The sequence below is a fragment of the Athene cunicularia genome, assembly GCF_003259725.1.
Source record: "Athene cunicularia isolate RWA chromosome 2 unlocalized genomic scaffold, athCun1 chr2_part1, whole genome shotgun sequence".
Taxonomy (NCBI): Eukaryota; Metazoa; Chordata; class Aves; order Strigiformes; family Strigidae; genus Athene; species Athene cunicularia.
In genome coordinates this window covers 28,480,280-28,499,081 of record NW_020799095.1, presented here as the reverse complement: position 1 = coordinate 28,499,081, position 18,802 = coordinate 28,480,280, and the positions used below count along the sequence as shown (strand labels likewise).

Below are 18,802 nucleotides of genomic sequence, written 5' to 3'. Positions count from 1 at the left end.
CTTCAGTTTATAACCATATGACTAAAGTCTGGAAGTGAGTGACAGAATTGCTCCAGGAATCCTATTTCAGATGGTTTTTGTCCTTGCAGGCCTAAGGTCTCCTTTACTGGTTCTTCTTCACTGCAGATGATAGTCCCTTCAGCTTTTGTCATAAACTGTAGCAACCTGGCATCCCATGTCATTTAAACCTAATTTCCAAGTCGTCTTGTAGGTCAGACATAAAGAAGATTCCCTTTTCATTCCAGCCTGTCTTAACCGTCAGCAGGATCATAGTGGCTTCTTTGGGGCAGTAAAGAGGCAGGAGACGGGTCAGAGGAGTTGCAAAGGACAAAGAGACCTAGGCAGCGAGAGAGAGAGAGAGAAACAAATATATTGTAGGGCTTATCCTGACAGTAGCACAAAGCCTTGAGAAAAGAGAAGGCAGACCGGTTTCTTGCACAGGTTTCAGTCACTGTCGTCATGCTGTCTTATTGCTGTGTAGTGAAATCACTCTCTAGTGCTTTCTAGTGAATTAGTAGAACTTCTATAACAACGACACTTTTCACTGAAATATGAAAAATACTAGTGTTCTTCCCTATATCAATGTGTCATGAAGTTCACAAGCTTTTGTGTTTCTCATTCTTGGTACGGATTAAAAGGTGAGCATATACACAGAATCTTTAAAGAAACATATTTTTTTTAACAGCAGTCCAAAGACATTGTTTTTATTCAAGAATGGTAAAGAGGAGGAGAAAACCTGGAGATGTCAGTGAGTGCCCTTTGGATTTGTTCTTGGTTTTATTCTTCTGTGTGATACAGGAATGTTTTGAACAGCAGATGGCAGCCAAGAAATTTCCTGGTTTCATTTTTCTGTTTGGCTTCCAAGTGCGTTAGGAGATGTGGGTTTATTACCACAGAAGAACATCAGGAAATAAATCCACAGTAGGCACTTCATTAAATGTAATTTTTATACAGGCATTGTGTTAGACTTGGTTTTAGTTTGTCCATCCCAGGCTATGGATTTTGTCAGCCATGAACACAATATTTATACAAATGCAGAATGGGGACAGGAGGAAAGATGCTTCCAAGACAGAAAATGGTCACCCAGTTATTTTCACCAGTTCTGCATGATGTGGTCTTTGTTCTCTCAGATCCTTTCCACAGCTCTGAAGTATGTAGATTTGCAAGTCAGAGTAATTACTATTCTCACTGGCAATTATTTAATCTTTCTAGGGCCTGTTAATGCAAAGCACTGAGCTCCTTAATACCCATACACTATGGAGGATCTGAGAGCACTCCAAATAAAAAACCTCTCTTCTGTACACATACTATGTTCTGCACTCCCTTTGTACCACTTTGGAAAAAGGAAAATTTTTTTGTCTTACAGTTCCTTATTTGATGATTTCAGAAAATACAGCAATAAAAAGCATAATCTAATTGGACAACCAAAATTTGGCTTACATACTCCAAAACTGCATAACTGGACTCCATGCTGGTAAAGTGCAAAATGGTTAGAGCAGCAAAACACATTACCTCTGGGATCATACTGGGGTACTGACATCTAAGGCATGCTCTGCACGAAGTGCTCTGACATACAGGCTGGACTGGAATTACACAATTTGCTCATGCCATTAGGGTTGTTGAAGCTGTTTGGTCATAGATACCAGGTTCTCTGTTGCTTCTTAAACAAATGCTTTCCTTCATGCCATCTTGTGCACAAAAATTTTCTGGCTGTGGCAAGGCGGAATTGTCCTCTTCCACAGATGCTTAGTGAGCCATGCATGCTTCCCTCTGTGTTGATCTGAAATTCTTGTTTACATCCTTGAGAAAATTGCCTAAGCATATGGGACTGAAAGACTCTCCTCTCCTGGCTGACTTTGGAGAAAAAGAAAAAAAAAAAAAAAAAAAAAAAAAAAAAAAAAAAAAAAAAGTTAATGCTTTAATAATACATTTAAGATGATTTAATCTTTCCTTTCCGTAACAGTGGGGAACCTGAAATGTCTTGCCAAATCTGAACCAATTCCATTATTCTTTCAGATCTGTGGAATTACTGCACTTAAATATAGATGATACGGTGTTAAGTAACTCCTGTGCTTTGCACGTCTTTATGAGTTTTAAGACTGATAGCTCCAAACAGTAAGTGTGATAAATTGAGAAGTGCAGAGAGCACTGGTGATGAAGATATCAACATCCACTCAGGCAAGGATTTGATGCTATAAACTGAGTTAAGCATAAAACAATAGGATTTGAACAGAAAGTATCAGAGATAAATAGTATAGTTTAAAGAATGCTGGGAACATTAAATGCCTGTGGAGTTGGGAAGACTGTTAAGAGTAGAAACAAAATTTCATTGTATTCCTTGTTTGCATACAGACTTAAATAACTAAATTTCATGCTGTGATTTGATAGGGCACAATCCTGTGCTGCAGAAGTTAATCACAGTTTACTGGAGAAACATGTCTGAAAAGCATGGCATTAGTGTCTTCTGTACTAGAGTGGCCAAGGGTCTGATTATTATGGAAAACAGCCAGTGCATAAACAAGGATGATCTCTGTCATCTTAATATGTGGGAACATTTCTGAGGCGGAATGTGTTCCTAAGGCCAGCTATGGGTAGCTCTATGTCATCTAAACCTCTAACCTCAGTGATTTTAACAGCCTGTAATTGTGAAAATAAAATGGTTGTAATTTGTTTTGCTGTTTAAAAAGACAGAAAAAAACTTGTATTTTATCTGCCTGCTTTGAGATCTTTGATAACTTTCTATCTTACAAATACTCTAAGTAATATGGGAGATATTTAAAGCTAAAAATTGGCCTGGTTTTTGAGCTCGCTCTGTGCTTCAACCTCCATCCTCTTAGTTTGTGTTTGCACCTGTGCACACAGACACACATGCACACATGTCCTGCATTACTTAAGAATAATCTAAATAATGCATTTGAAAATCCTGAAATACTTCAGAAGTATTTCAGTAACTTCAGGTTACCTCTGTGATTCACACTGAAGCTGGTATGACTGCTGTACTCTTAAGTGGGTCTGCCTGTACTCATGTATTGCCAAAGAAACCCAGGCATTCTGGATCACCGTGAAAGCAAATTTTCTGCCCTCAAATAAAAAGGCAGTTCAAGGAAATTATAGAAAATTATTTGTTGCTGTTTCAATAAAATCTTTAGGTTTCATCCAGTTCAGACGCCCCATGTTACAGGTTGTTGAACAGAAACGCTGTAAATGATGAACATGACCCTCTGACACATGACATGGAGAACATATTTTCACTATTTATTCTTTTGTTACAATACTTCAAGAAATATGTAGATCTGCTGCACTAAAACAGATCCAACCACTGATCATATCACTGGACTAATATCTCCAAGAATGAAATGGAATTAGTCATCTGCTATGTCTCATCTATATCAGTGGAGATCAAGCAGTATTCCAAAACAATCTGCTTCCTTACCAGTCTTGTGTCTGAGTCTTCCTGATTTTTGTGTATTACTCTCTACATTGTCATTAAATCTCCCATTTTTCTTAGTCCGGAGTCTTACCTTCTTTTCTTCTCCAGCCATTTCTCCTGGATTCAGAGTCCTGCCCAAATAATTGAGCAAGATAAGCCTTTGGATCAACATCTACACTTAAGTCAAGTTTTCACATTTCCTACATGCTCAATTAGTGTTTGGGACTGATGCTGCGTAACCTCCATCCTGGGAAGTTAAATAGAGATTTATCAGAAGGTACTGTCAGTGAGCAAAGTGGGAGAAGGTAAGATATGGTCACAATGGAAGATAAATGAAGTCACGGTGGCCATGAAGAGATGGTAATGGTCAAGGAAACGTAGCAGCTTGTTAGGAAGGTGGAGAAAACATGAGAATGCTTTTTAATGTTCACTGTGCATCAGTTTCCTTACAATACTGTTTCTAGGTGAGAGAAAGTTAAATATTTTATTTTGGGCTAGTGGTGTAGGAGCCTAAACTTCACTATGTTCAACAGACGATCCGATACAATATAAAGTAATACATCTTAAAATGTGCCTTTATGAGGCAATGGAAACATCTACTAAGCACTGATTTTGAAAAGAGAATCCCTAAAGTCAGGATGAAAAGAGTTACGAGAAAGAGACTCTCCTTAAGGAGAAAACAGAAGACAAAAAGAAACTAGAGTGGGAAAACAGCATTCATAGGAAATACTGCATAACACAGAGTCTGCCAGAGATTGACAGATACTTCGTGGATTTATTAAAAAATCCTGAGTCTATGACTGACAAAACCACTGCAGAGCTGGTGTTCTGACTCAGGAATTCTGCTTTGTTTCCCAGGTGATCAATAAATATAGATTTGGTTCAGAAATGTGATCTGCCTACCCACATCTTAACAGCTGATTGATAGCCAAGTTTTTTCAAAGGATTAAGTCTTCTGTGGGCTGGGCTGAGAGGCTAAACTACTTTGGCACAAACCTGTGGAAATACTGTATATGAGGACATCAGGCTTTTCAAACTTTCATAACAGTTTTTCCTGTAGAGTTTCACCAAAACCTGACAACAATTTGTTACATGCTGAATCAATCTTGTTTGCTTACATCTACGCTGATGCCAGCGAATGTTCCCAGGTGATGTGGGTGTCTCTGCTGTTAAACTAGCAGCCTCTGGCATGCCTTTACTCATGACAACTAGCACTTCCAAATAATTAATTTCTGGGCATGGTTTGGGAGTTAGTGTGGGCTGGGGACTGTTCCCCATAAGAAGGATGTTCCCACCTCTTTGTTGAAGCATGGAGGTGAAAGGGTGCTGCAGTAGAACAGACACAGGACAGTCATGGTGTCTCAGCCAGGCAGCAGTCCTGAGCACATTTAAATTACTGCTATAGATACAGTCTTCAAGAATTTGAGTATTTGAAGGAAGGAGAGAAAGGGATCTATAAAGGAGAATTAATTTCAGATTTCTCCCCCTCTTCTTTAGCTTTGACAAAATTGTAATATTTGATTTTTCCTCAAGTCTGTGGTATCCACAACCCAAGGGAAGCATTGCTGTCAGTATTTTCACCATTCTTTAAACAAAACTGCATGAAACTGAGTAGTCAAAGTAACTATTACATATGCAAGGGAGCAAAGGTGACCACTGCTAAAAGGTGGAATGTTTAATATAGAAGTCCAGTGCTTTAGACAATGCTGGCTATTAAAATTGCATTTTCTAATCAGTAGGGAGTTTAGAAAAAAACATCTTCCTCTTTACACAATCTGTACTCTGCTAAATCAGGTGCTTTTGGAAGGGAGGGGAGGAAAGAGAGGGGATGGCGATGGTGGTTGGGGACTTGAAGTAATTTTTCTCAAGACATTTGGCATACAAACAAGCAGCATTTAACTCATGATGATGACAAAACTCCAGTTGTGATGGAACTTCAGTAAAAATTCTAATTACACGTTAGTGCTGCAAACAGTGCTTGAAAATTTGCTTGTCAGCATGGATGCTTGTCTTTATATCTTTAGCTAACAATTTAAATATTTTTAGGATTGAATCTTTAATAAAAATAGCACGAGTCTTACGTATCACAATACAGTGTTTAGACTAATTTAAATGTAAAGAAAACCCGTTTAAAGAAATCATGCATTAGACTTTTGAAAATATTAATTATAGTGATGTTTAAATATTTGCATTTAAGCTAATCACATTTGGTTTTAAATAGAGAACATTAATCAAGGAATGCATAGTAGCCGACATGTTTTGATTAACAACGCAAAAAATGCCTTGAAGACAAACTGCATTTTAAGTTCTTTGGTTTAGACTAGAAGCTGATTATCAATAGTGCTAAAAAGGAGCTAATAAATAAAAATGTAGTCTGCTTCTAATTCCTTATGTAGCTTTTGTTGCCTATTCCAGGTCCTTTCAAGGCAAACGTGGCAGAGGTATAATAGTTCATGTGTTTTTCTGACTGATAAAAGGAGAAAAAACCCTTATCTTGTTTTATGTTACTTAAAATGCAAGTGCTTACTTTTTCAATTCTCACAGCAGACCAGTAGTTCCTTCAGTGGTCTGCTAATAAGCTCACTAGTGAGTTCTGCTGAAATTCGCTTCTGTTTGAACCTGCCCTTGATGCAGGGCTGTCAGATGGAGTGTGTTTATCAGGCAGATAATGATGTTTGCAGAGGAGAGCATGTGGGTATGTATGTGGGCACACAAGTGAGTATGCATATATAACAGTATTGCTGTAGAGTGGTTTTCTAAAGGAAATAAGAAACAGAAAGAAAAAGAAATACTGTTTTTCTGTAAGAAATAGAAATACTGTCACTTCTACAACCATTTAATATACAGCTGGGTGTAATGGATGAACATTCTGGCACAGGCTTTTCTTTGCCCTAAATCTTCAAGCTGAGTACAATTTGGGAGCATTTGTTTTAAGAAAATAATATTTTTTGATGCATCAAGTTTGTCAAATCAACCAGCTCAAGAAATTTCTTCTCTCTCTTCCCTCTGGTTGCTCACACCTGATTCCATTTTACAGTTGTTATTCCAATAGCTTCATTGGTGCTACTGTTTGTGACGCACAGTCCTAAAAACTTCCTTGGCACACGAGGCATTGAGTAGGCTGTGCTGCAAGTTCTGAAGCAAAGAGCAACTCAAATTCATTTCCTGATGGAAGAACATTTGTGCAACTGCACCACCCAGCATCACTGAGTGGGTTGTGTGTAGTGCCCAGCAGAACAGTGAATCTTGGCTCTGAGGCCAGACTTCTAAAGGTGTGGATGTTAGCTTACTCCATTTTAAATCTTAAGAGTAAATGGTATGCTACAGGAAGATCTTGAAATTGGTACTCTTTCCAGTAAAGAATATGAGTACTCTATGTTTGCTCTGATTTATGCAGTTCTCTATAGGGATTGCTTTACACAGCATTTGATTATGAACACACCACTTGATCAATCAACATTCGGCTAACTTGGCCTTCTAAGCAGCAAATGGTAAGCACTTTTAGGTGCTGTGGGATTTAAACAAAACCAAAACTCTCTTCCTTCTTTTGTTTCATATAAGCAAAAAACACCCTTTACTAGTGAAATACAGCACCCATGTGAAAAGCCAGTTCTTTAACACTGAGGTATGGTTGCTAGTGAGGATGATGACTGTATATTTGAGATAAAAATGTAGAGGATCAAATTTTGTTTCCCAAATTTGTTCCAAAAAGATTTGCAAATATTTGTTTGCATGAAGGAAATTAAAATCACCCTTTAAGTTTCAGGTGAACTTACTGTGTCAGTCTTCCAGTGTTTTTATTCAAAATAAGCACACTTAACAATAATAATAATAATAATAATAATAATAACCTGAAAAGGTTTGAACTCTAGTATGTATACTCACAATTTCATCTGTAAAAATTCAAAATACAGCTGAGAACAAATCTTGATCTGTAAATGTATAGGTTTTCAGGTTTCTTTAATCTCAGTGTTTATGAGAGTGAGCAGCTGCATCAGCAGGATGATGTGCCTCACATTATTGACAGTGGCTTGCATGCACTGGAGGATGATTGTGTGGGTGGACAATGTTGTCTGCATGAAATTCTCACATGTGCCTGTTTGCCTTTCAGTTCTGAGGGAGGTAGTAGCAAGTTTTCACTACATGGGGTTTCTTCCACAAGGTTGGATTGAGACTTGGATCACCTGTATTGCTGCCTTTTATAATAAATTTCTTTTTTTTGGGGGAGCACTCTTGTAATTCTACAGTGTTCCCAGGATCTCACATACAGCTAAGACCTACTGACTGTTATTACTATTTTTTTATGATCAAATCAATGGAAGCATCTCAAAAAAACAAATGCTAAAGCTATATGCTTGAAAGTATCATAAAATGTAATTTCGTGCAGCTGGTCACAGTCAGATAGGTATAGCTTTAGATTTGGTTGTATTAAATCCATCTAGCAAGAAAGGACAGAGACATTCGTACAGATGCGTAAGAGTTGTTCACAGATGTGTGAGAGTCCTTCACTCTGAAGACTTGGGGATGTAATTGTGAGTCTGAATTCCAGTTTGGTCATTAATTGGACACAAGCAGGAGATCCTCAGATAAAAGTTGGAAGGTTAAGTTACCTCTTCTTTTGCCTGTGTTGTGACTGCAAGATTGGTGTTCAATGTAATATTGTGGTTTCACAGTTCAAGACTTAAAAAAATGGATCATGATGGAGAAGCTCAAGGACAACCTCCTCTGTTCTGACAACTCTGAAATTAAAATCGTCTGGGTTTGTTATTCTGGTTTTGTTCTCTAAAGAAGGATTAATTCAGGAAAGGCCTAAGAGCTGCCATGTACACAAGTCTGGGCTTAATTACCACAGTAGTCTCATCTAGTTATACTGTCCATGAAAGTTAACAAGAATCTGGTTGGAGGCATGACCACAAAATTGTGTAGAAAAATGTGAGCTGTTTTTTATCGATATGTGGTTCATTTCCTTATAAAGAATTTAAAGCAAGGAGCCTCTAATTTGCTTGGAGTCGAGGAGAAAGAGTTCATACCAATAGTTATGAGAAGCACGATCTGCAGTCACACAGCATATAAACATAGTTTGAAATTAAGGATTCAAGACTCATGTTTCCCTCTCTGTAGACAGGGTTTCACCCTATCCATGTGTTTCCCTCTAGTTTTCCCTCTTCCTGCCTGATAAATATAGTGTATAAGGTACTTTTAGAGTAGAGCAATACACTGAGTAAAGAAGGAAGATCCCTTTGAGAAGTTAGTTCATTTTGCTTATGCATACCCTTTATAACAGCATTTACATAACTGGTTCCAGTGTATCACTTTTTCAGTAAAAACTAATCTGGCATAGGAATAGGTTCTCAGTTTCTAGCAGAACTGAAACAGATCTTTGGACATTAAGACCTTAAGGCAATTTGGCCAGTTGGTTGACTCTGTGTTTTCTTCCCACAGTAAAAATAGCTTAAATTGATTAAAGTAAACCTCTGACAGTCCAGTCAAGAAAACACGTTGTATATGATACTTTTCAACTGTTTTAAGAGGATGTAGCTCTGTTGAAGTCAGTGTTGCTGTGCCAGTTTGAACCAGCTCAGTATCTGACCAAAACATATTGCAGAATAGCAGATAAAATCAAAATCTGTCTTTCCCCACATCTAGGTTAGCTTTTCAGCAGTGCTTCAAGTCAGTTCAGTTCTCTTTTCACCCAGCACTTTTCTGTACCAAAACAGATTAATGTGCAAATCTGCACTTTATTAGCTGAACTCCCATGTGTATCTCAGACTTGTTATGCAGCACTGTCTAGCTGCATCTTATTTTTCAGTCCTTTGTCATAAATGAATGGACAGTGTTATGGTTGGACTATTTACTTATGAGGTATAGAAAGTCTTTGTTTTCTTCCAGTTTTTATGCGTAAATATCTGCTTGCATATATGTTTTTAATTCACATTTGTAAACTGAAATCCAAGGGTGAGCTCAGGTCCTGCTGAGGCCAGTGCAACTTGACTATTAACCTTACTCAGGAAAAGCTCAGGCTTTTCCTCTGGAGAGCAGAAGCAGAATTAGTAAAGAGGTACAATTTGAATTGTAATGTTCCTCCCCCTTCTAAATTTGGGTCATACCCTCAATGCTAATGATGCTTGAACAAGTTATTATAGAACACGTACTTCAGTACTGAGTTTTTATTTGTGCTATTGTATATTAAAACATAATCACAGTCACTGACTCCAGTGCCACGTTACTGGTACTGAAGCATGGCTCCATCTAATAATGATCCTGACTACTTTGCCCTTTGATTTAAAGACCTGCCTCAGGGCATTGGCACATCTGTAGTAGATGCATTACATGCAGTGCATAATAGAGATAAAAAGAAATTGGCACTTCCTATAGTTTTAATCTGGATGCCTCAGGTGTGATAAGTTATTTTGTTGTAATATGTGCACACAGAAGATTGTAGGGACATCTCTTCACTTGCTGCTCTCAGTAAGAACGTACCCAGCAACTTTTTTTCTTCCCCCGCATTAACCCTTAAGTTTTGCACTCATTGCTGTGTTGAGACTTAACAGAAAGTAGAGACAAAAACTACCACAGTGCTTTAAAATTGCTTTTCCTTTTTATAGTATCCAAGATGCTAAGTGCCTGGGATAACTGACTTTAACAGTAATTGAGAATTACTGTGAAGCTTCAAATTTACAAAATTTAGAATAATGTCAGTAGTGTGGTATTCAATCTAAACGCTTCTCAAGTTCACATGAAGTAATATGGTAGCATTTTCAACAATGAGACATATTGAAAATTAGTTCAGATACATTAAGAAATGTGCACAAAATTGGCAATACAAATATTTTAATTGGGGAGATATATTTATGGAGTAATATATTTTCTGTTAGTAAAATGTACCACATGACCTATAACTTACTTCTTAGAATATCCTAATCCTAACAACAAATTAAGGTTTACAATGCTGTATAACATAATTCATAAAAATCCAGCCTAATAATTTTAGTTTGTTGAGAACTGTGTAAAATGATAGCGTATGTGAGAGTTGCTGAGAGTCATCTCTTAGCTAAACATCTTAATTCTGACAGAAGTCAGCTAGGTGCTACTTAAATGGTCACGTACATTAGTCAAGTATTTTCCAAGTGCAGAAACTTTTAGTTGGTAATACAAAAAAAAAACCCCAAAACATAAAAACCCCAAACCCACAAAAAAGCCTTTCAGACTTTTGTTTCTCATGTTCATCTACATCTAAGAGCCTTTAACAGTATGCCTATGTAGTAGGCATTTGGCTTTTTTTTTGCTAAGGAAGTTATTTGAGTAAATTTAGATACAATATTACATAAGTGATATTTATAATTTCTGTTGGTGCTAAAACTAGTTATAGTCATGTAGCTTCCAGATTCCAGGACACTTGTCATACGTAGCTAAGAAGGAGTGCTTTCATTGCTTTAACTGCATTAGTATGGTTAAAGCAGCAAAATTTGTAAATGTGAAGTGGCCCTCTACCATGAAAGCTTCTGAGACTGAAGTAAATGACACTTGAAGTTTCTGCATACATTTTTGTTTGAAGAAAAAAAAAGTTAATAAGTATAAGAAACAAAATCATCCACACTGATGCTAAGATACTGTATGTGCCATAGTTTTGTCATCTTTAGAACAGACTATGTATGAAGTATATATGACAACTTTAGAACTGATGTAAGCAAAGTATACAAATACAGGAATTTGAACATGACCCCTCTAAAGTTACATTTATAGTTGTTTTGCACAGTAAGATGCATGCATATGTGCATATATATATATATATATATATATATGAAAAATATTGTAACTGTACAGTGTGCCTATTAAATGTCATGTTCATGGCTGAAGAGGAAGCAAAATCAATTTTTTGGTTTTATGGAGTATTTTGTAAGTTTAGGACTACTTCATGTCAACTAATGCCATCACACTAGGTTAGTTGGCCAGAGCAAGTACCAGTCTATACAGTAGGATTTCAGTACAATGAGGCTTCATGGAAAATGTTATTATGTTCACCAGCTGGATTGCATTTGTTTCTTCCTGAGAGGCACTGAGGTCCTGTTCAAAGGTCTAACAGAATACTGGCTCTCCACTTCTGCAGCAGCTTTCACAGCATCTTCCTCTGCCAACTAGTCCTACTGCAGAGGAAGAATCTTCTTGGATATGAGAGGGGAAGTACTTATATCTGAACTTAAGAACTTAATGTTTGAGTAAATAAGCTGTCATTGTACTTGTTACTTCTGCTCATTATTTATATGTATTCTGTAGAAAATGGACTCTTATGTGGCCATCATGTTTTGCACATCCCTATGTGTCACAGAGAAAAACATGACAGTGAGGTCACAAAGAATTGTATATATGATGAAGAAAAAAAAAAAGCTAGATTTCAGGCTTCTTTTTTTCTCTACCAGTCAAAAACTACTTTAGAAATAATTTTAAAAATTTCCATTTCTGGTGATGCTGCAGTAAATGAGCTTTAGGTCATGATGGTTTGTTTTATTTGTTTTAACAAGTTGGGGGCTTTTTGGGGTTTTGTTGTTTCATTTTCTCCCTGTTTGTATGGCAATTGCTCCTATGCTGATTTTTTTTTCCTGTCCTGGGACTTGAGCTGCAGTGATTAGATAGAAATGATGAAATGATGAAAATTTACAGTAGATAAGTATATATTTTTTAAAATCCGGGTTTTAGTGTAAATAATTGAATGTGTCTCTTCTTTTTCTTACAGAACGGTTTACACAGTACAGCCCTAAAAACCTTAGACAAGCATGGAATAAGTAAGTTGTTTGTTTTTTTTTTTAAATTACACTTTTGACTCTTCAATGATATGATTCATGCCAAGTTTTCATAGTAAAGAGGTACGATAAGTACCTGAAGTTATCATCGTTAACTTAAAATTACTCTATCCTTTTTAATTACAGTAGAAATGTGGAATTACTGAAGTATTATTCTTTCCTTCTTCTGCCAGTTTTGAATGTTTTTGAATTGCCAGTTACCTCTAAATAGGGAGAAACCGTATAGTGCTGTATTTCCTTCTGGGGTATGTCAGTTGGCAAGTGTATTGAGCTCACTGAGAGCTGCTGTGTTACTGCTTTGGGCCATCTTCTTTTCTCTGTTCCACTATAACAAGTAAGAGACTTTTAAATAGTACTTTTTTAATCAGCTTTTGAGTGTTGTTTCCACATAATCGTCCCCTATTGCCAGGTTCATGTGGCCATTGCTGTGAACTGATAACCATACTGTTGTATATTTTAAATATCATGAATGAAAAAAGTCAATGTGAATTCACTGTTTATTTTTTTTCTTTTAATGTTTCCTGAATTTTGTCACATTTAAATCAGATGAACACTGATACAAAAGGTATTGTGCTCAAAATCCAGAAAGGTTGACTGATAAACCAGGAATGCCCAAGCAATCATTTGTGTAAGGTTTACTAGATTTCTTAGCACATGAAGAATCTTTGTAGATAGGATATTTGGGCAGCACTGCACTGAGTGATTAACTTCTGTTATATTTCCATAGACAGTTTGAGTTGGATCAGCAGGATAAACAGCTATGCCAACAACTTGTCTTGCCAGAAAAATTGTTAGCATTTTTCTCCACTCTCTTTTGACCAAAATTATTTGCAACAAGGCTAAGCCTTTGCTGCACCAGCATTATTGCTTTCTTTCTGATACGCATTCCAAATTTCATTGCTGGTACCAACTGGCTGTCTTGTTGGTAGTTTACCAGGGAGTTCAAGAGATAAATCAACAGGAGACTGAAGCATCTTCTCTTCCAAGCTCACCACTGAAGCCGAAGATAGAAAATGTTTTGCTGAAAGAACTTCCTTGTTACAAATAAAAAAATGTTACCAATAAAATAGAAGTCCAAATCCTTTTTCAGTATCCTAATTTATTAGCAATGGAGTGTGTCTACAGCTCTAAAATTCATAGCATGGTCTCTTGCTCAAGATGTGATGAGGTTTATACTCACTTTGCCATTCTATTATTTCTTTTCCATCTGCTCCTTCCAAAACCAATTTGGTCCAGTGTACACTGAAGCACAAAGGCATTTTTCATTAAAAAAAAAAAAAACAACAACCCAACACACACCAACTTTTGAAATTGTAGTTAACTGAGGGAGGAGAAATCTCTTAAAGTAACAGGATCATAGTTAAAATTAGGTGTTAGTTGTTGGATGTGATACCATCAGTGTTCATCCTTTAAGTCAGAAGCTGTATTTCTTCAGTTCTAGGCATCTTTCATGACCATGTAGCTAGCTCTGCATTACTATGGATCCTCCATGGTTAGGAGTTACTTTATGATTCCTGCAATGAGACACACAAAACTGGCACAGAAACCAGTGCAGGCTTTCACAAAGGTTAAATGACACCTACCTGAGTTAACTGACTTTCAACGGTCTGTAGAGAAGTTCCTGACTTGTCCAGTTCAGACTGGGAGCCTAATTTGGTGGCTTTTGTGCAAGAGTCCATCTCCTGTTTATTCTAGAGGGAGCAACAGGAAGTTTAGCTTCACTTATAATTGGCTCTTCTGAATATCTCAAACAGTTTAGCTAGTTCTTGTGATCCTTGCAGGCATCATCCAATGTTTGACTCTACCTCAGTCTTGCTGCTTGGAATAATGTAATTCCCTGAAAGTCACAGCTTTCATTTTCAAAAGTAAGTCACTAGAATTGTTTATTTTCTGTCCTTTAACAATGAACAAACTTGCAAGTTCATTTTCTCTTTGAAAGTAGTTAATGAAATCCAAAAGCTTGGAAGAAGCAATTATATTACAACATAGGCAATTAGATCTGGATTGGGAAAGAGGGACAAGGAAACTAATATTGATGTGAATGTCTTTGCTTGGGGGCACATATATGTGTAAGTAATGTGAATAGATAGTGGCATGCTATTCCATCCATTCTTCAGGCATGGACTGAGTGTTCTATATTTTAACAGCAGTTAGACCCAGCAGTATCTCCTGTGTATGAATAAGAATAGATTTGAATTTTAAGTTACTATCTTATATTTCCTTCACGAACATTGCATTAAATTTCTGTTTTTGTAAAATACAAAAAAAAACCAAACCCCAGTTTGCTTAAAACATACCCTCAATCTGTGAGACTTCATAATTCACATGTTATGATCACATCATAGGCTGACTCAAATATGACCAGAGGTTTTTAATTTCTAAGAAATCCCTTCAAAAATATTTATACATTTTCAATGTTCCATGCTTAAAGGATTTGCCATTTTTCAGCACAAATGAAGGGATTGAAAGACTGAAAGCAATGACAATACAGAGTTCAGCACTTCATGTATGTGGTTCTACTATAATAGGAGATATTCAGAGCCTTAAAATTATGTGTCATTTACAGTCGAAACGTAAAAGATTTTCTCTTTTTCCAGTGTAAAATCTTTATCTGTGTGCTGTATCAGAGCACTGTCGCTTGCACAGCTGTAGTTAAGGATGTATAAACATTTCTCTTATAGACATCATATTCCCAAGGGTTTATAATTCAGCTATAAAATGTAACACATGGACAGACTGATTCATTCTATAAATTTTCTTTCTTTATTAGCATATTTCAAGAAGTAGCGATCTCTAATCTTTAAAAAAAAAAAAAATATTCCTTTTTAACTCCCTGAATTAATTTGTTGAAGGCTGTTGATGATACAGAAATGTCTCATTTGAAATAGAATTGTTTTAAGAGCAGTTGGGATAAATGTTAGACCTAAGTTGTGGAGAAAAACATACAGCCTTTTGCTTTTAAGTATGTATTGGTTTTATTACGGAGTTATCTCCTCTCAACATCTTAGTACCTTTGAAAGATACATCTTCAAGACAATGTGTATGGCCTTGGAAGGATTTACGTGTGTGCTTCAACTTCTCTGAGGTGAAGTCCTGTTACAGCATTTTATAGAGGAGGGATTGAGATACAAAGAAATTAAGGAATTTGTCACATAGAAACTGCCATAGAAACTGTAAAACAGAGAATGACCTTGAACTTCATGTTCCCAAATGGAAGAGAACACTTAATTTTCTAACACAATGAAGCTTTCACCATCTACTGTTCCATCTTTCAGGCACATTCTGGCCCTTTGTCTTGTTTGTATATATATATATGTTTTGAGGTCCTGGCATGGAAGAGTGAGAATATGAGTTTAGAAGCTTTCAGAGAGTCTTACCTCAAAACATACATTACAATTCCGTTTATGTAAGGAGAGATTACTAAAAGAAAGAATAACACTCTTCCAACATCTATGGAATCAGCTTTACATCTGTAAGACAGAAGGAACAGAGGCAAAAAATGAAACCACCCAAAAAATCCACAGGTGGTAGATTGGGGGCAAAATTAATTACACCTGACTGACTACACCAGCTTCCATGAGATGTGTATTTTAAAGGCAGAGCCAGACAATGGAACAATGATGGACACAAGCCAATGGCTCTTTAATTCCCAGTCTAACTGGAAATTAGCTAGAAGTGTGGAATGTAACAGCAGTGACAAAGTGAAACCCAGCAGACTCATTATATAAGAAGCCATATCCCTAAAATTCTTAAAATAGAACTGGTCAATATTAGAGGCTACTTTTGGGACATGTTTGAGGGAAAAAAATTAACTATCACTTACAATGAATTAAGTTCTTTGGAGGTTTTAAGGTTTAATTTCTTCACTGGTTGTCGAACTACTTCAAGTTGATAAAGAGAATATTTACTAGATAAGATGTGATTTATAAATTTTGTAGAAGTGCTTATAATATTAGGAAACAAAACTTGCATTGACATTTGCTTCTATCTAGTATAAAGCTTCACCTCCATTGCATGACCTAACGTATTGTGGAATGTGATTATAAAATACTGGTCTAAAAAGAATTAAGATGTGGTAATCTGATCTTCCTATAGAGTTCATAATGAATTATATTTTCACCTTTTTTCCTGAACTCTTCTATTCAATTATCTCTGCACAATAAAAAACAAGAACAGCTCTGCCTTCAGAATGCAATGCAACCTCTTTCAATTTGCAAAAGCTTCTCCATCATAATAAACCCTTACAGAAGAATAACAAAAGAGAACTAATTATCCTTGTGTATATTTGGTGGGATATAAAAAGCTTTTTCAGATTCTTGTATCATAATGGGTTGCATTGTGAGAAATTAGGTTGGAATGAAAAGGTGCAGTTGAAAACAAATTCTGCTCTGCATAAATAGGACTACTACTTTGTAATTCCCCAACATGGCAGTATTTATTACATAAATGACACTTTATTCTCACAGCTAGTCCCACTGCTGGGGATTTCTTCCTTTAACAAGATGGCCTCTGTATTTGGGACCTCCCTTCCTGAGGCCAGGGTGTTTAAAAGTTGCATTCCAGGACGGACTGGCCTATTTTGGGACTGTTATTCAATGAAAACTTCCTGAAGAAAGCAAAGTGAGTGAATAGAGATGAGTCCACATACTTTGAGTATTTCATTTCAAGCATGACACAGACTATGAAATTGTTTAGAGCTGAGACTTGGGAAGGGTTTTTGGTTTGGCGTTCTGTTGTTTGGTCTTTGCTTTTTGCTTTTAAGAAGATCTTTGCCTTAATGGGGTTTGGATTAAAGGTAAAATTCTCTTCTAATTGTCATTTTTATCCTCTTCACCTCCTGTCCCTTCATCAGCATTTCTTACTGCAGTGTAGTCTGTGATGCCACTGAAAGAATATTCAAGCTCCCAAGCACAGTAGGAACAAAAAACTGTAGAGTTGTCATTGCTAAAACTTTCCTGATAGATAAAACTAAGCAATAAGAATTGAAAACTGTACCTGTGCAAATTACATGTGTAGGACTGTGTGCAGTTTGAGTATGTTGAGGTTGCACTGGGACTGTCCCCTCACTTGCATTTGAGGAGTGATCACAAATCATGCCAGGGAGGAGCAAGAATGGAAATCAGACATAAAACGAAAAAGATTTTGTAGAGCTATTTGTGATTCAGACGCATATAAACCTGCGCCTGACTCCAGATGACATGCAGTGATACTGCTGTACTGAAAAAACATTTTTAACTTCCCATTATGTTTCATATTTCCTATAAATATCCCTTTATCAGTCATTATCTTTTGCCTGAGGGACCTGAGGAATCATATCATGACAAAACCTATGTTAACCCGCGATACGAACAGGAAGTCATTTACCAAAGTGGCAAGTTTACCACACTATCTTTATTTTAAAATAACTTCTCCGGTATTCACTAGTGGGCAGGTTTACCCCTCAGGTGGAGCAGTGGTGGGCCGTGAACACATGTTCCAGGCTGGGGGAGGCCCTGGAGAGCATGGCAGCGCTGCCCGCACAGGGGGGAGCACTCGGGCCAACACAGCGGGCCCTCTGTACCCAGAGACCCTCCGCAGAGGCCGAGAATTTGTGTCACAAATACTTTCCTAACACCACTCTTTTGTTTATTTCACCACTTAATGGGGTTTATTACATTAATTTCAGGGTGGTGGAAGCTGCTTGTTTACACTTTCTCTTTTTTTGTGTCTACTGCTGTACGTTGCACCCTTTAGTACTGGTTTATGTGTTTCTGGCACCATAAAGGGGCTCAGCTGCAGAAGGCAATGTTCTCAGCCCAGCTCAGGAATGGTTAATGCTAAGCTGAAATGCACTGCAGGTTTTGTCAGCTTTATGGTAATGAATTATATGATGCTGATTGAAGCCAATGACTGAGAAAGATGTCTAGAGTTTCTCTATCCTTTTGCCAAGTCAAAAAATTCTTTACAGTTTATATTTGAATGTTTCTTTCAAATGGGAGCAACTGTAAATTGTTCAAATGTTATACATTTTAGAACTTTGGGGGGAGATTATTTCTAACAGGCCTCACTGATCGAATATTTATCCTGACATTCAATTTATTTTTACTTTATACTAAATTCCCCTTCTTGTGTATTGCTAAGCTTTAGGTATTGTGTTACATCTTCTTGTCACAGATAAAAATAATAATAATAAACCTCCAAAATTGGACCACAAAAGCCTTTGTCCTCTTTTTCAGAGTACTAACAGCTCTATGTTGTTTCATTAGAAAAATTACAGTGTTACTGTCCTATACCTTTCCCAACCATGACAGTTGTGAAAATACAGCCCAAATGTACATGAATGTTTTTTGTTGGCTTCAGCAACATTTAATTCAGTTTCTGGAATTGAACTAGAGTTTATTGGTGTTATTATCTCTGAACCTATTAATATTTTGTGTTATTTTTCCCCGGAAATCATTGTTTGTAGTTCTCTATGCTCTTATCTTGTTTGTAGATTTTCTGCCCACATATCTCACTTCCACTAGCTGCTTTGTACTAATTTCTTTGTCTTCTATGGTGTTTTCAACATTTAGTTTCATTTAAGAGTTGATTCAGT

General features: G+C 36.7%; 1 protein-coding gene across 5 annotated transcripts in view; it reads left to right on the top strand.

Annotated features, from left to right (window-relative positions):
- The window catches only part of CDK14 (cyclin dependent kinase 14), a 320,641-nt gene that overhangs the window by 219,999 nt on the left and 81,840 nt on the right, over positions 1 to 18,802 (top strand). For all 5 annotated transcript variants that reach the window (XM_026842539.1, XM_026842544.1, XM_026842542.1 and 2 more), the window contains one exon: positions 12,162 to 12,210. In XM_026842539.1, the coding sequence (XP_026698340.1) occupies positions 12,162 to 12,210 (49 nt within the window). The remainder of the gene's footprint in view (positions 1 to 12,161; positions 12,211 to 18,802) is intronic.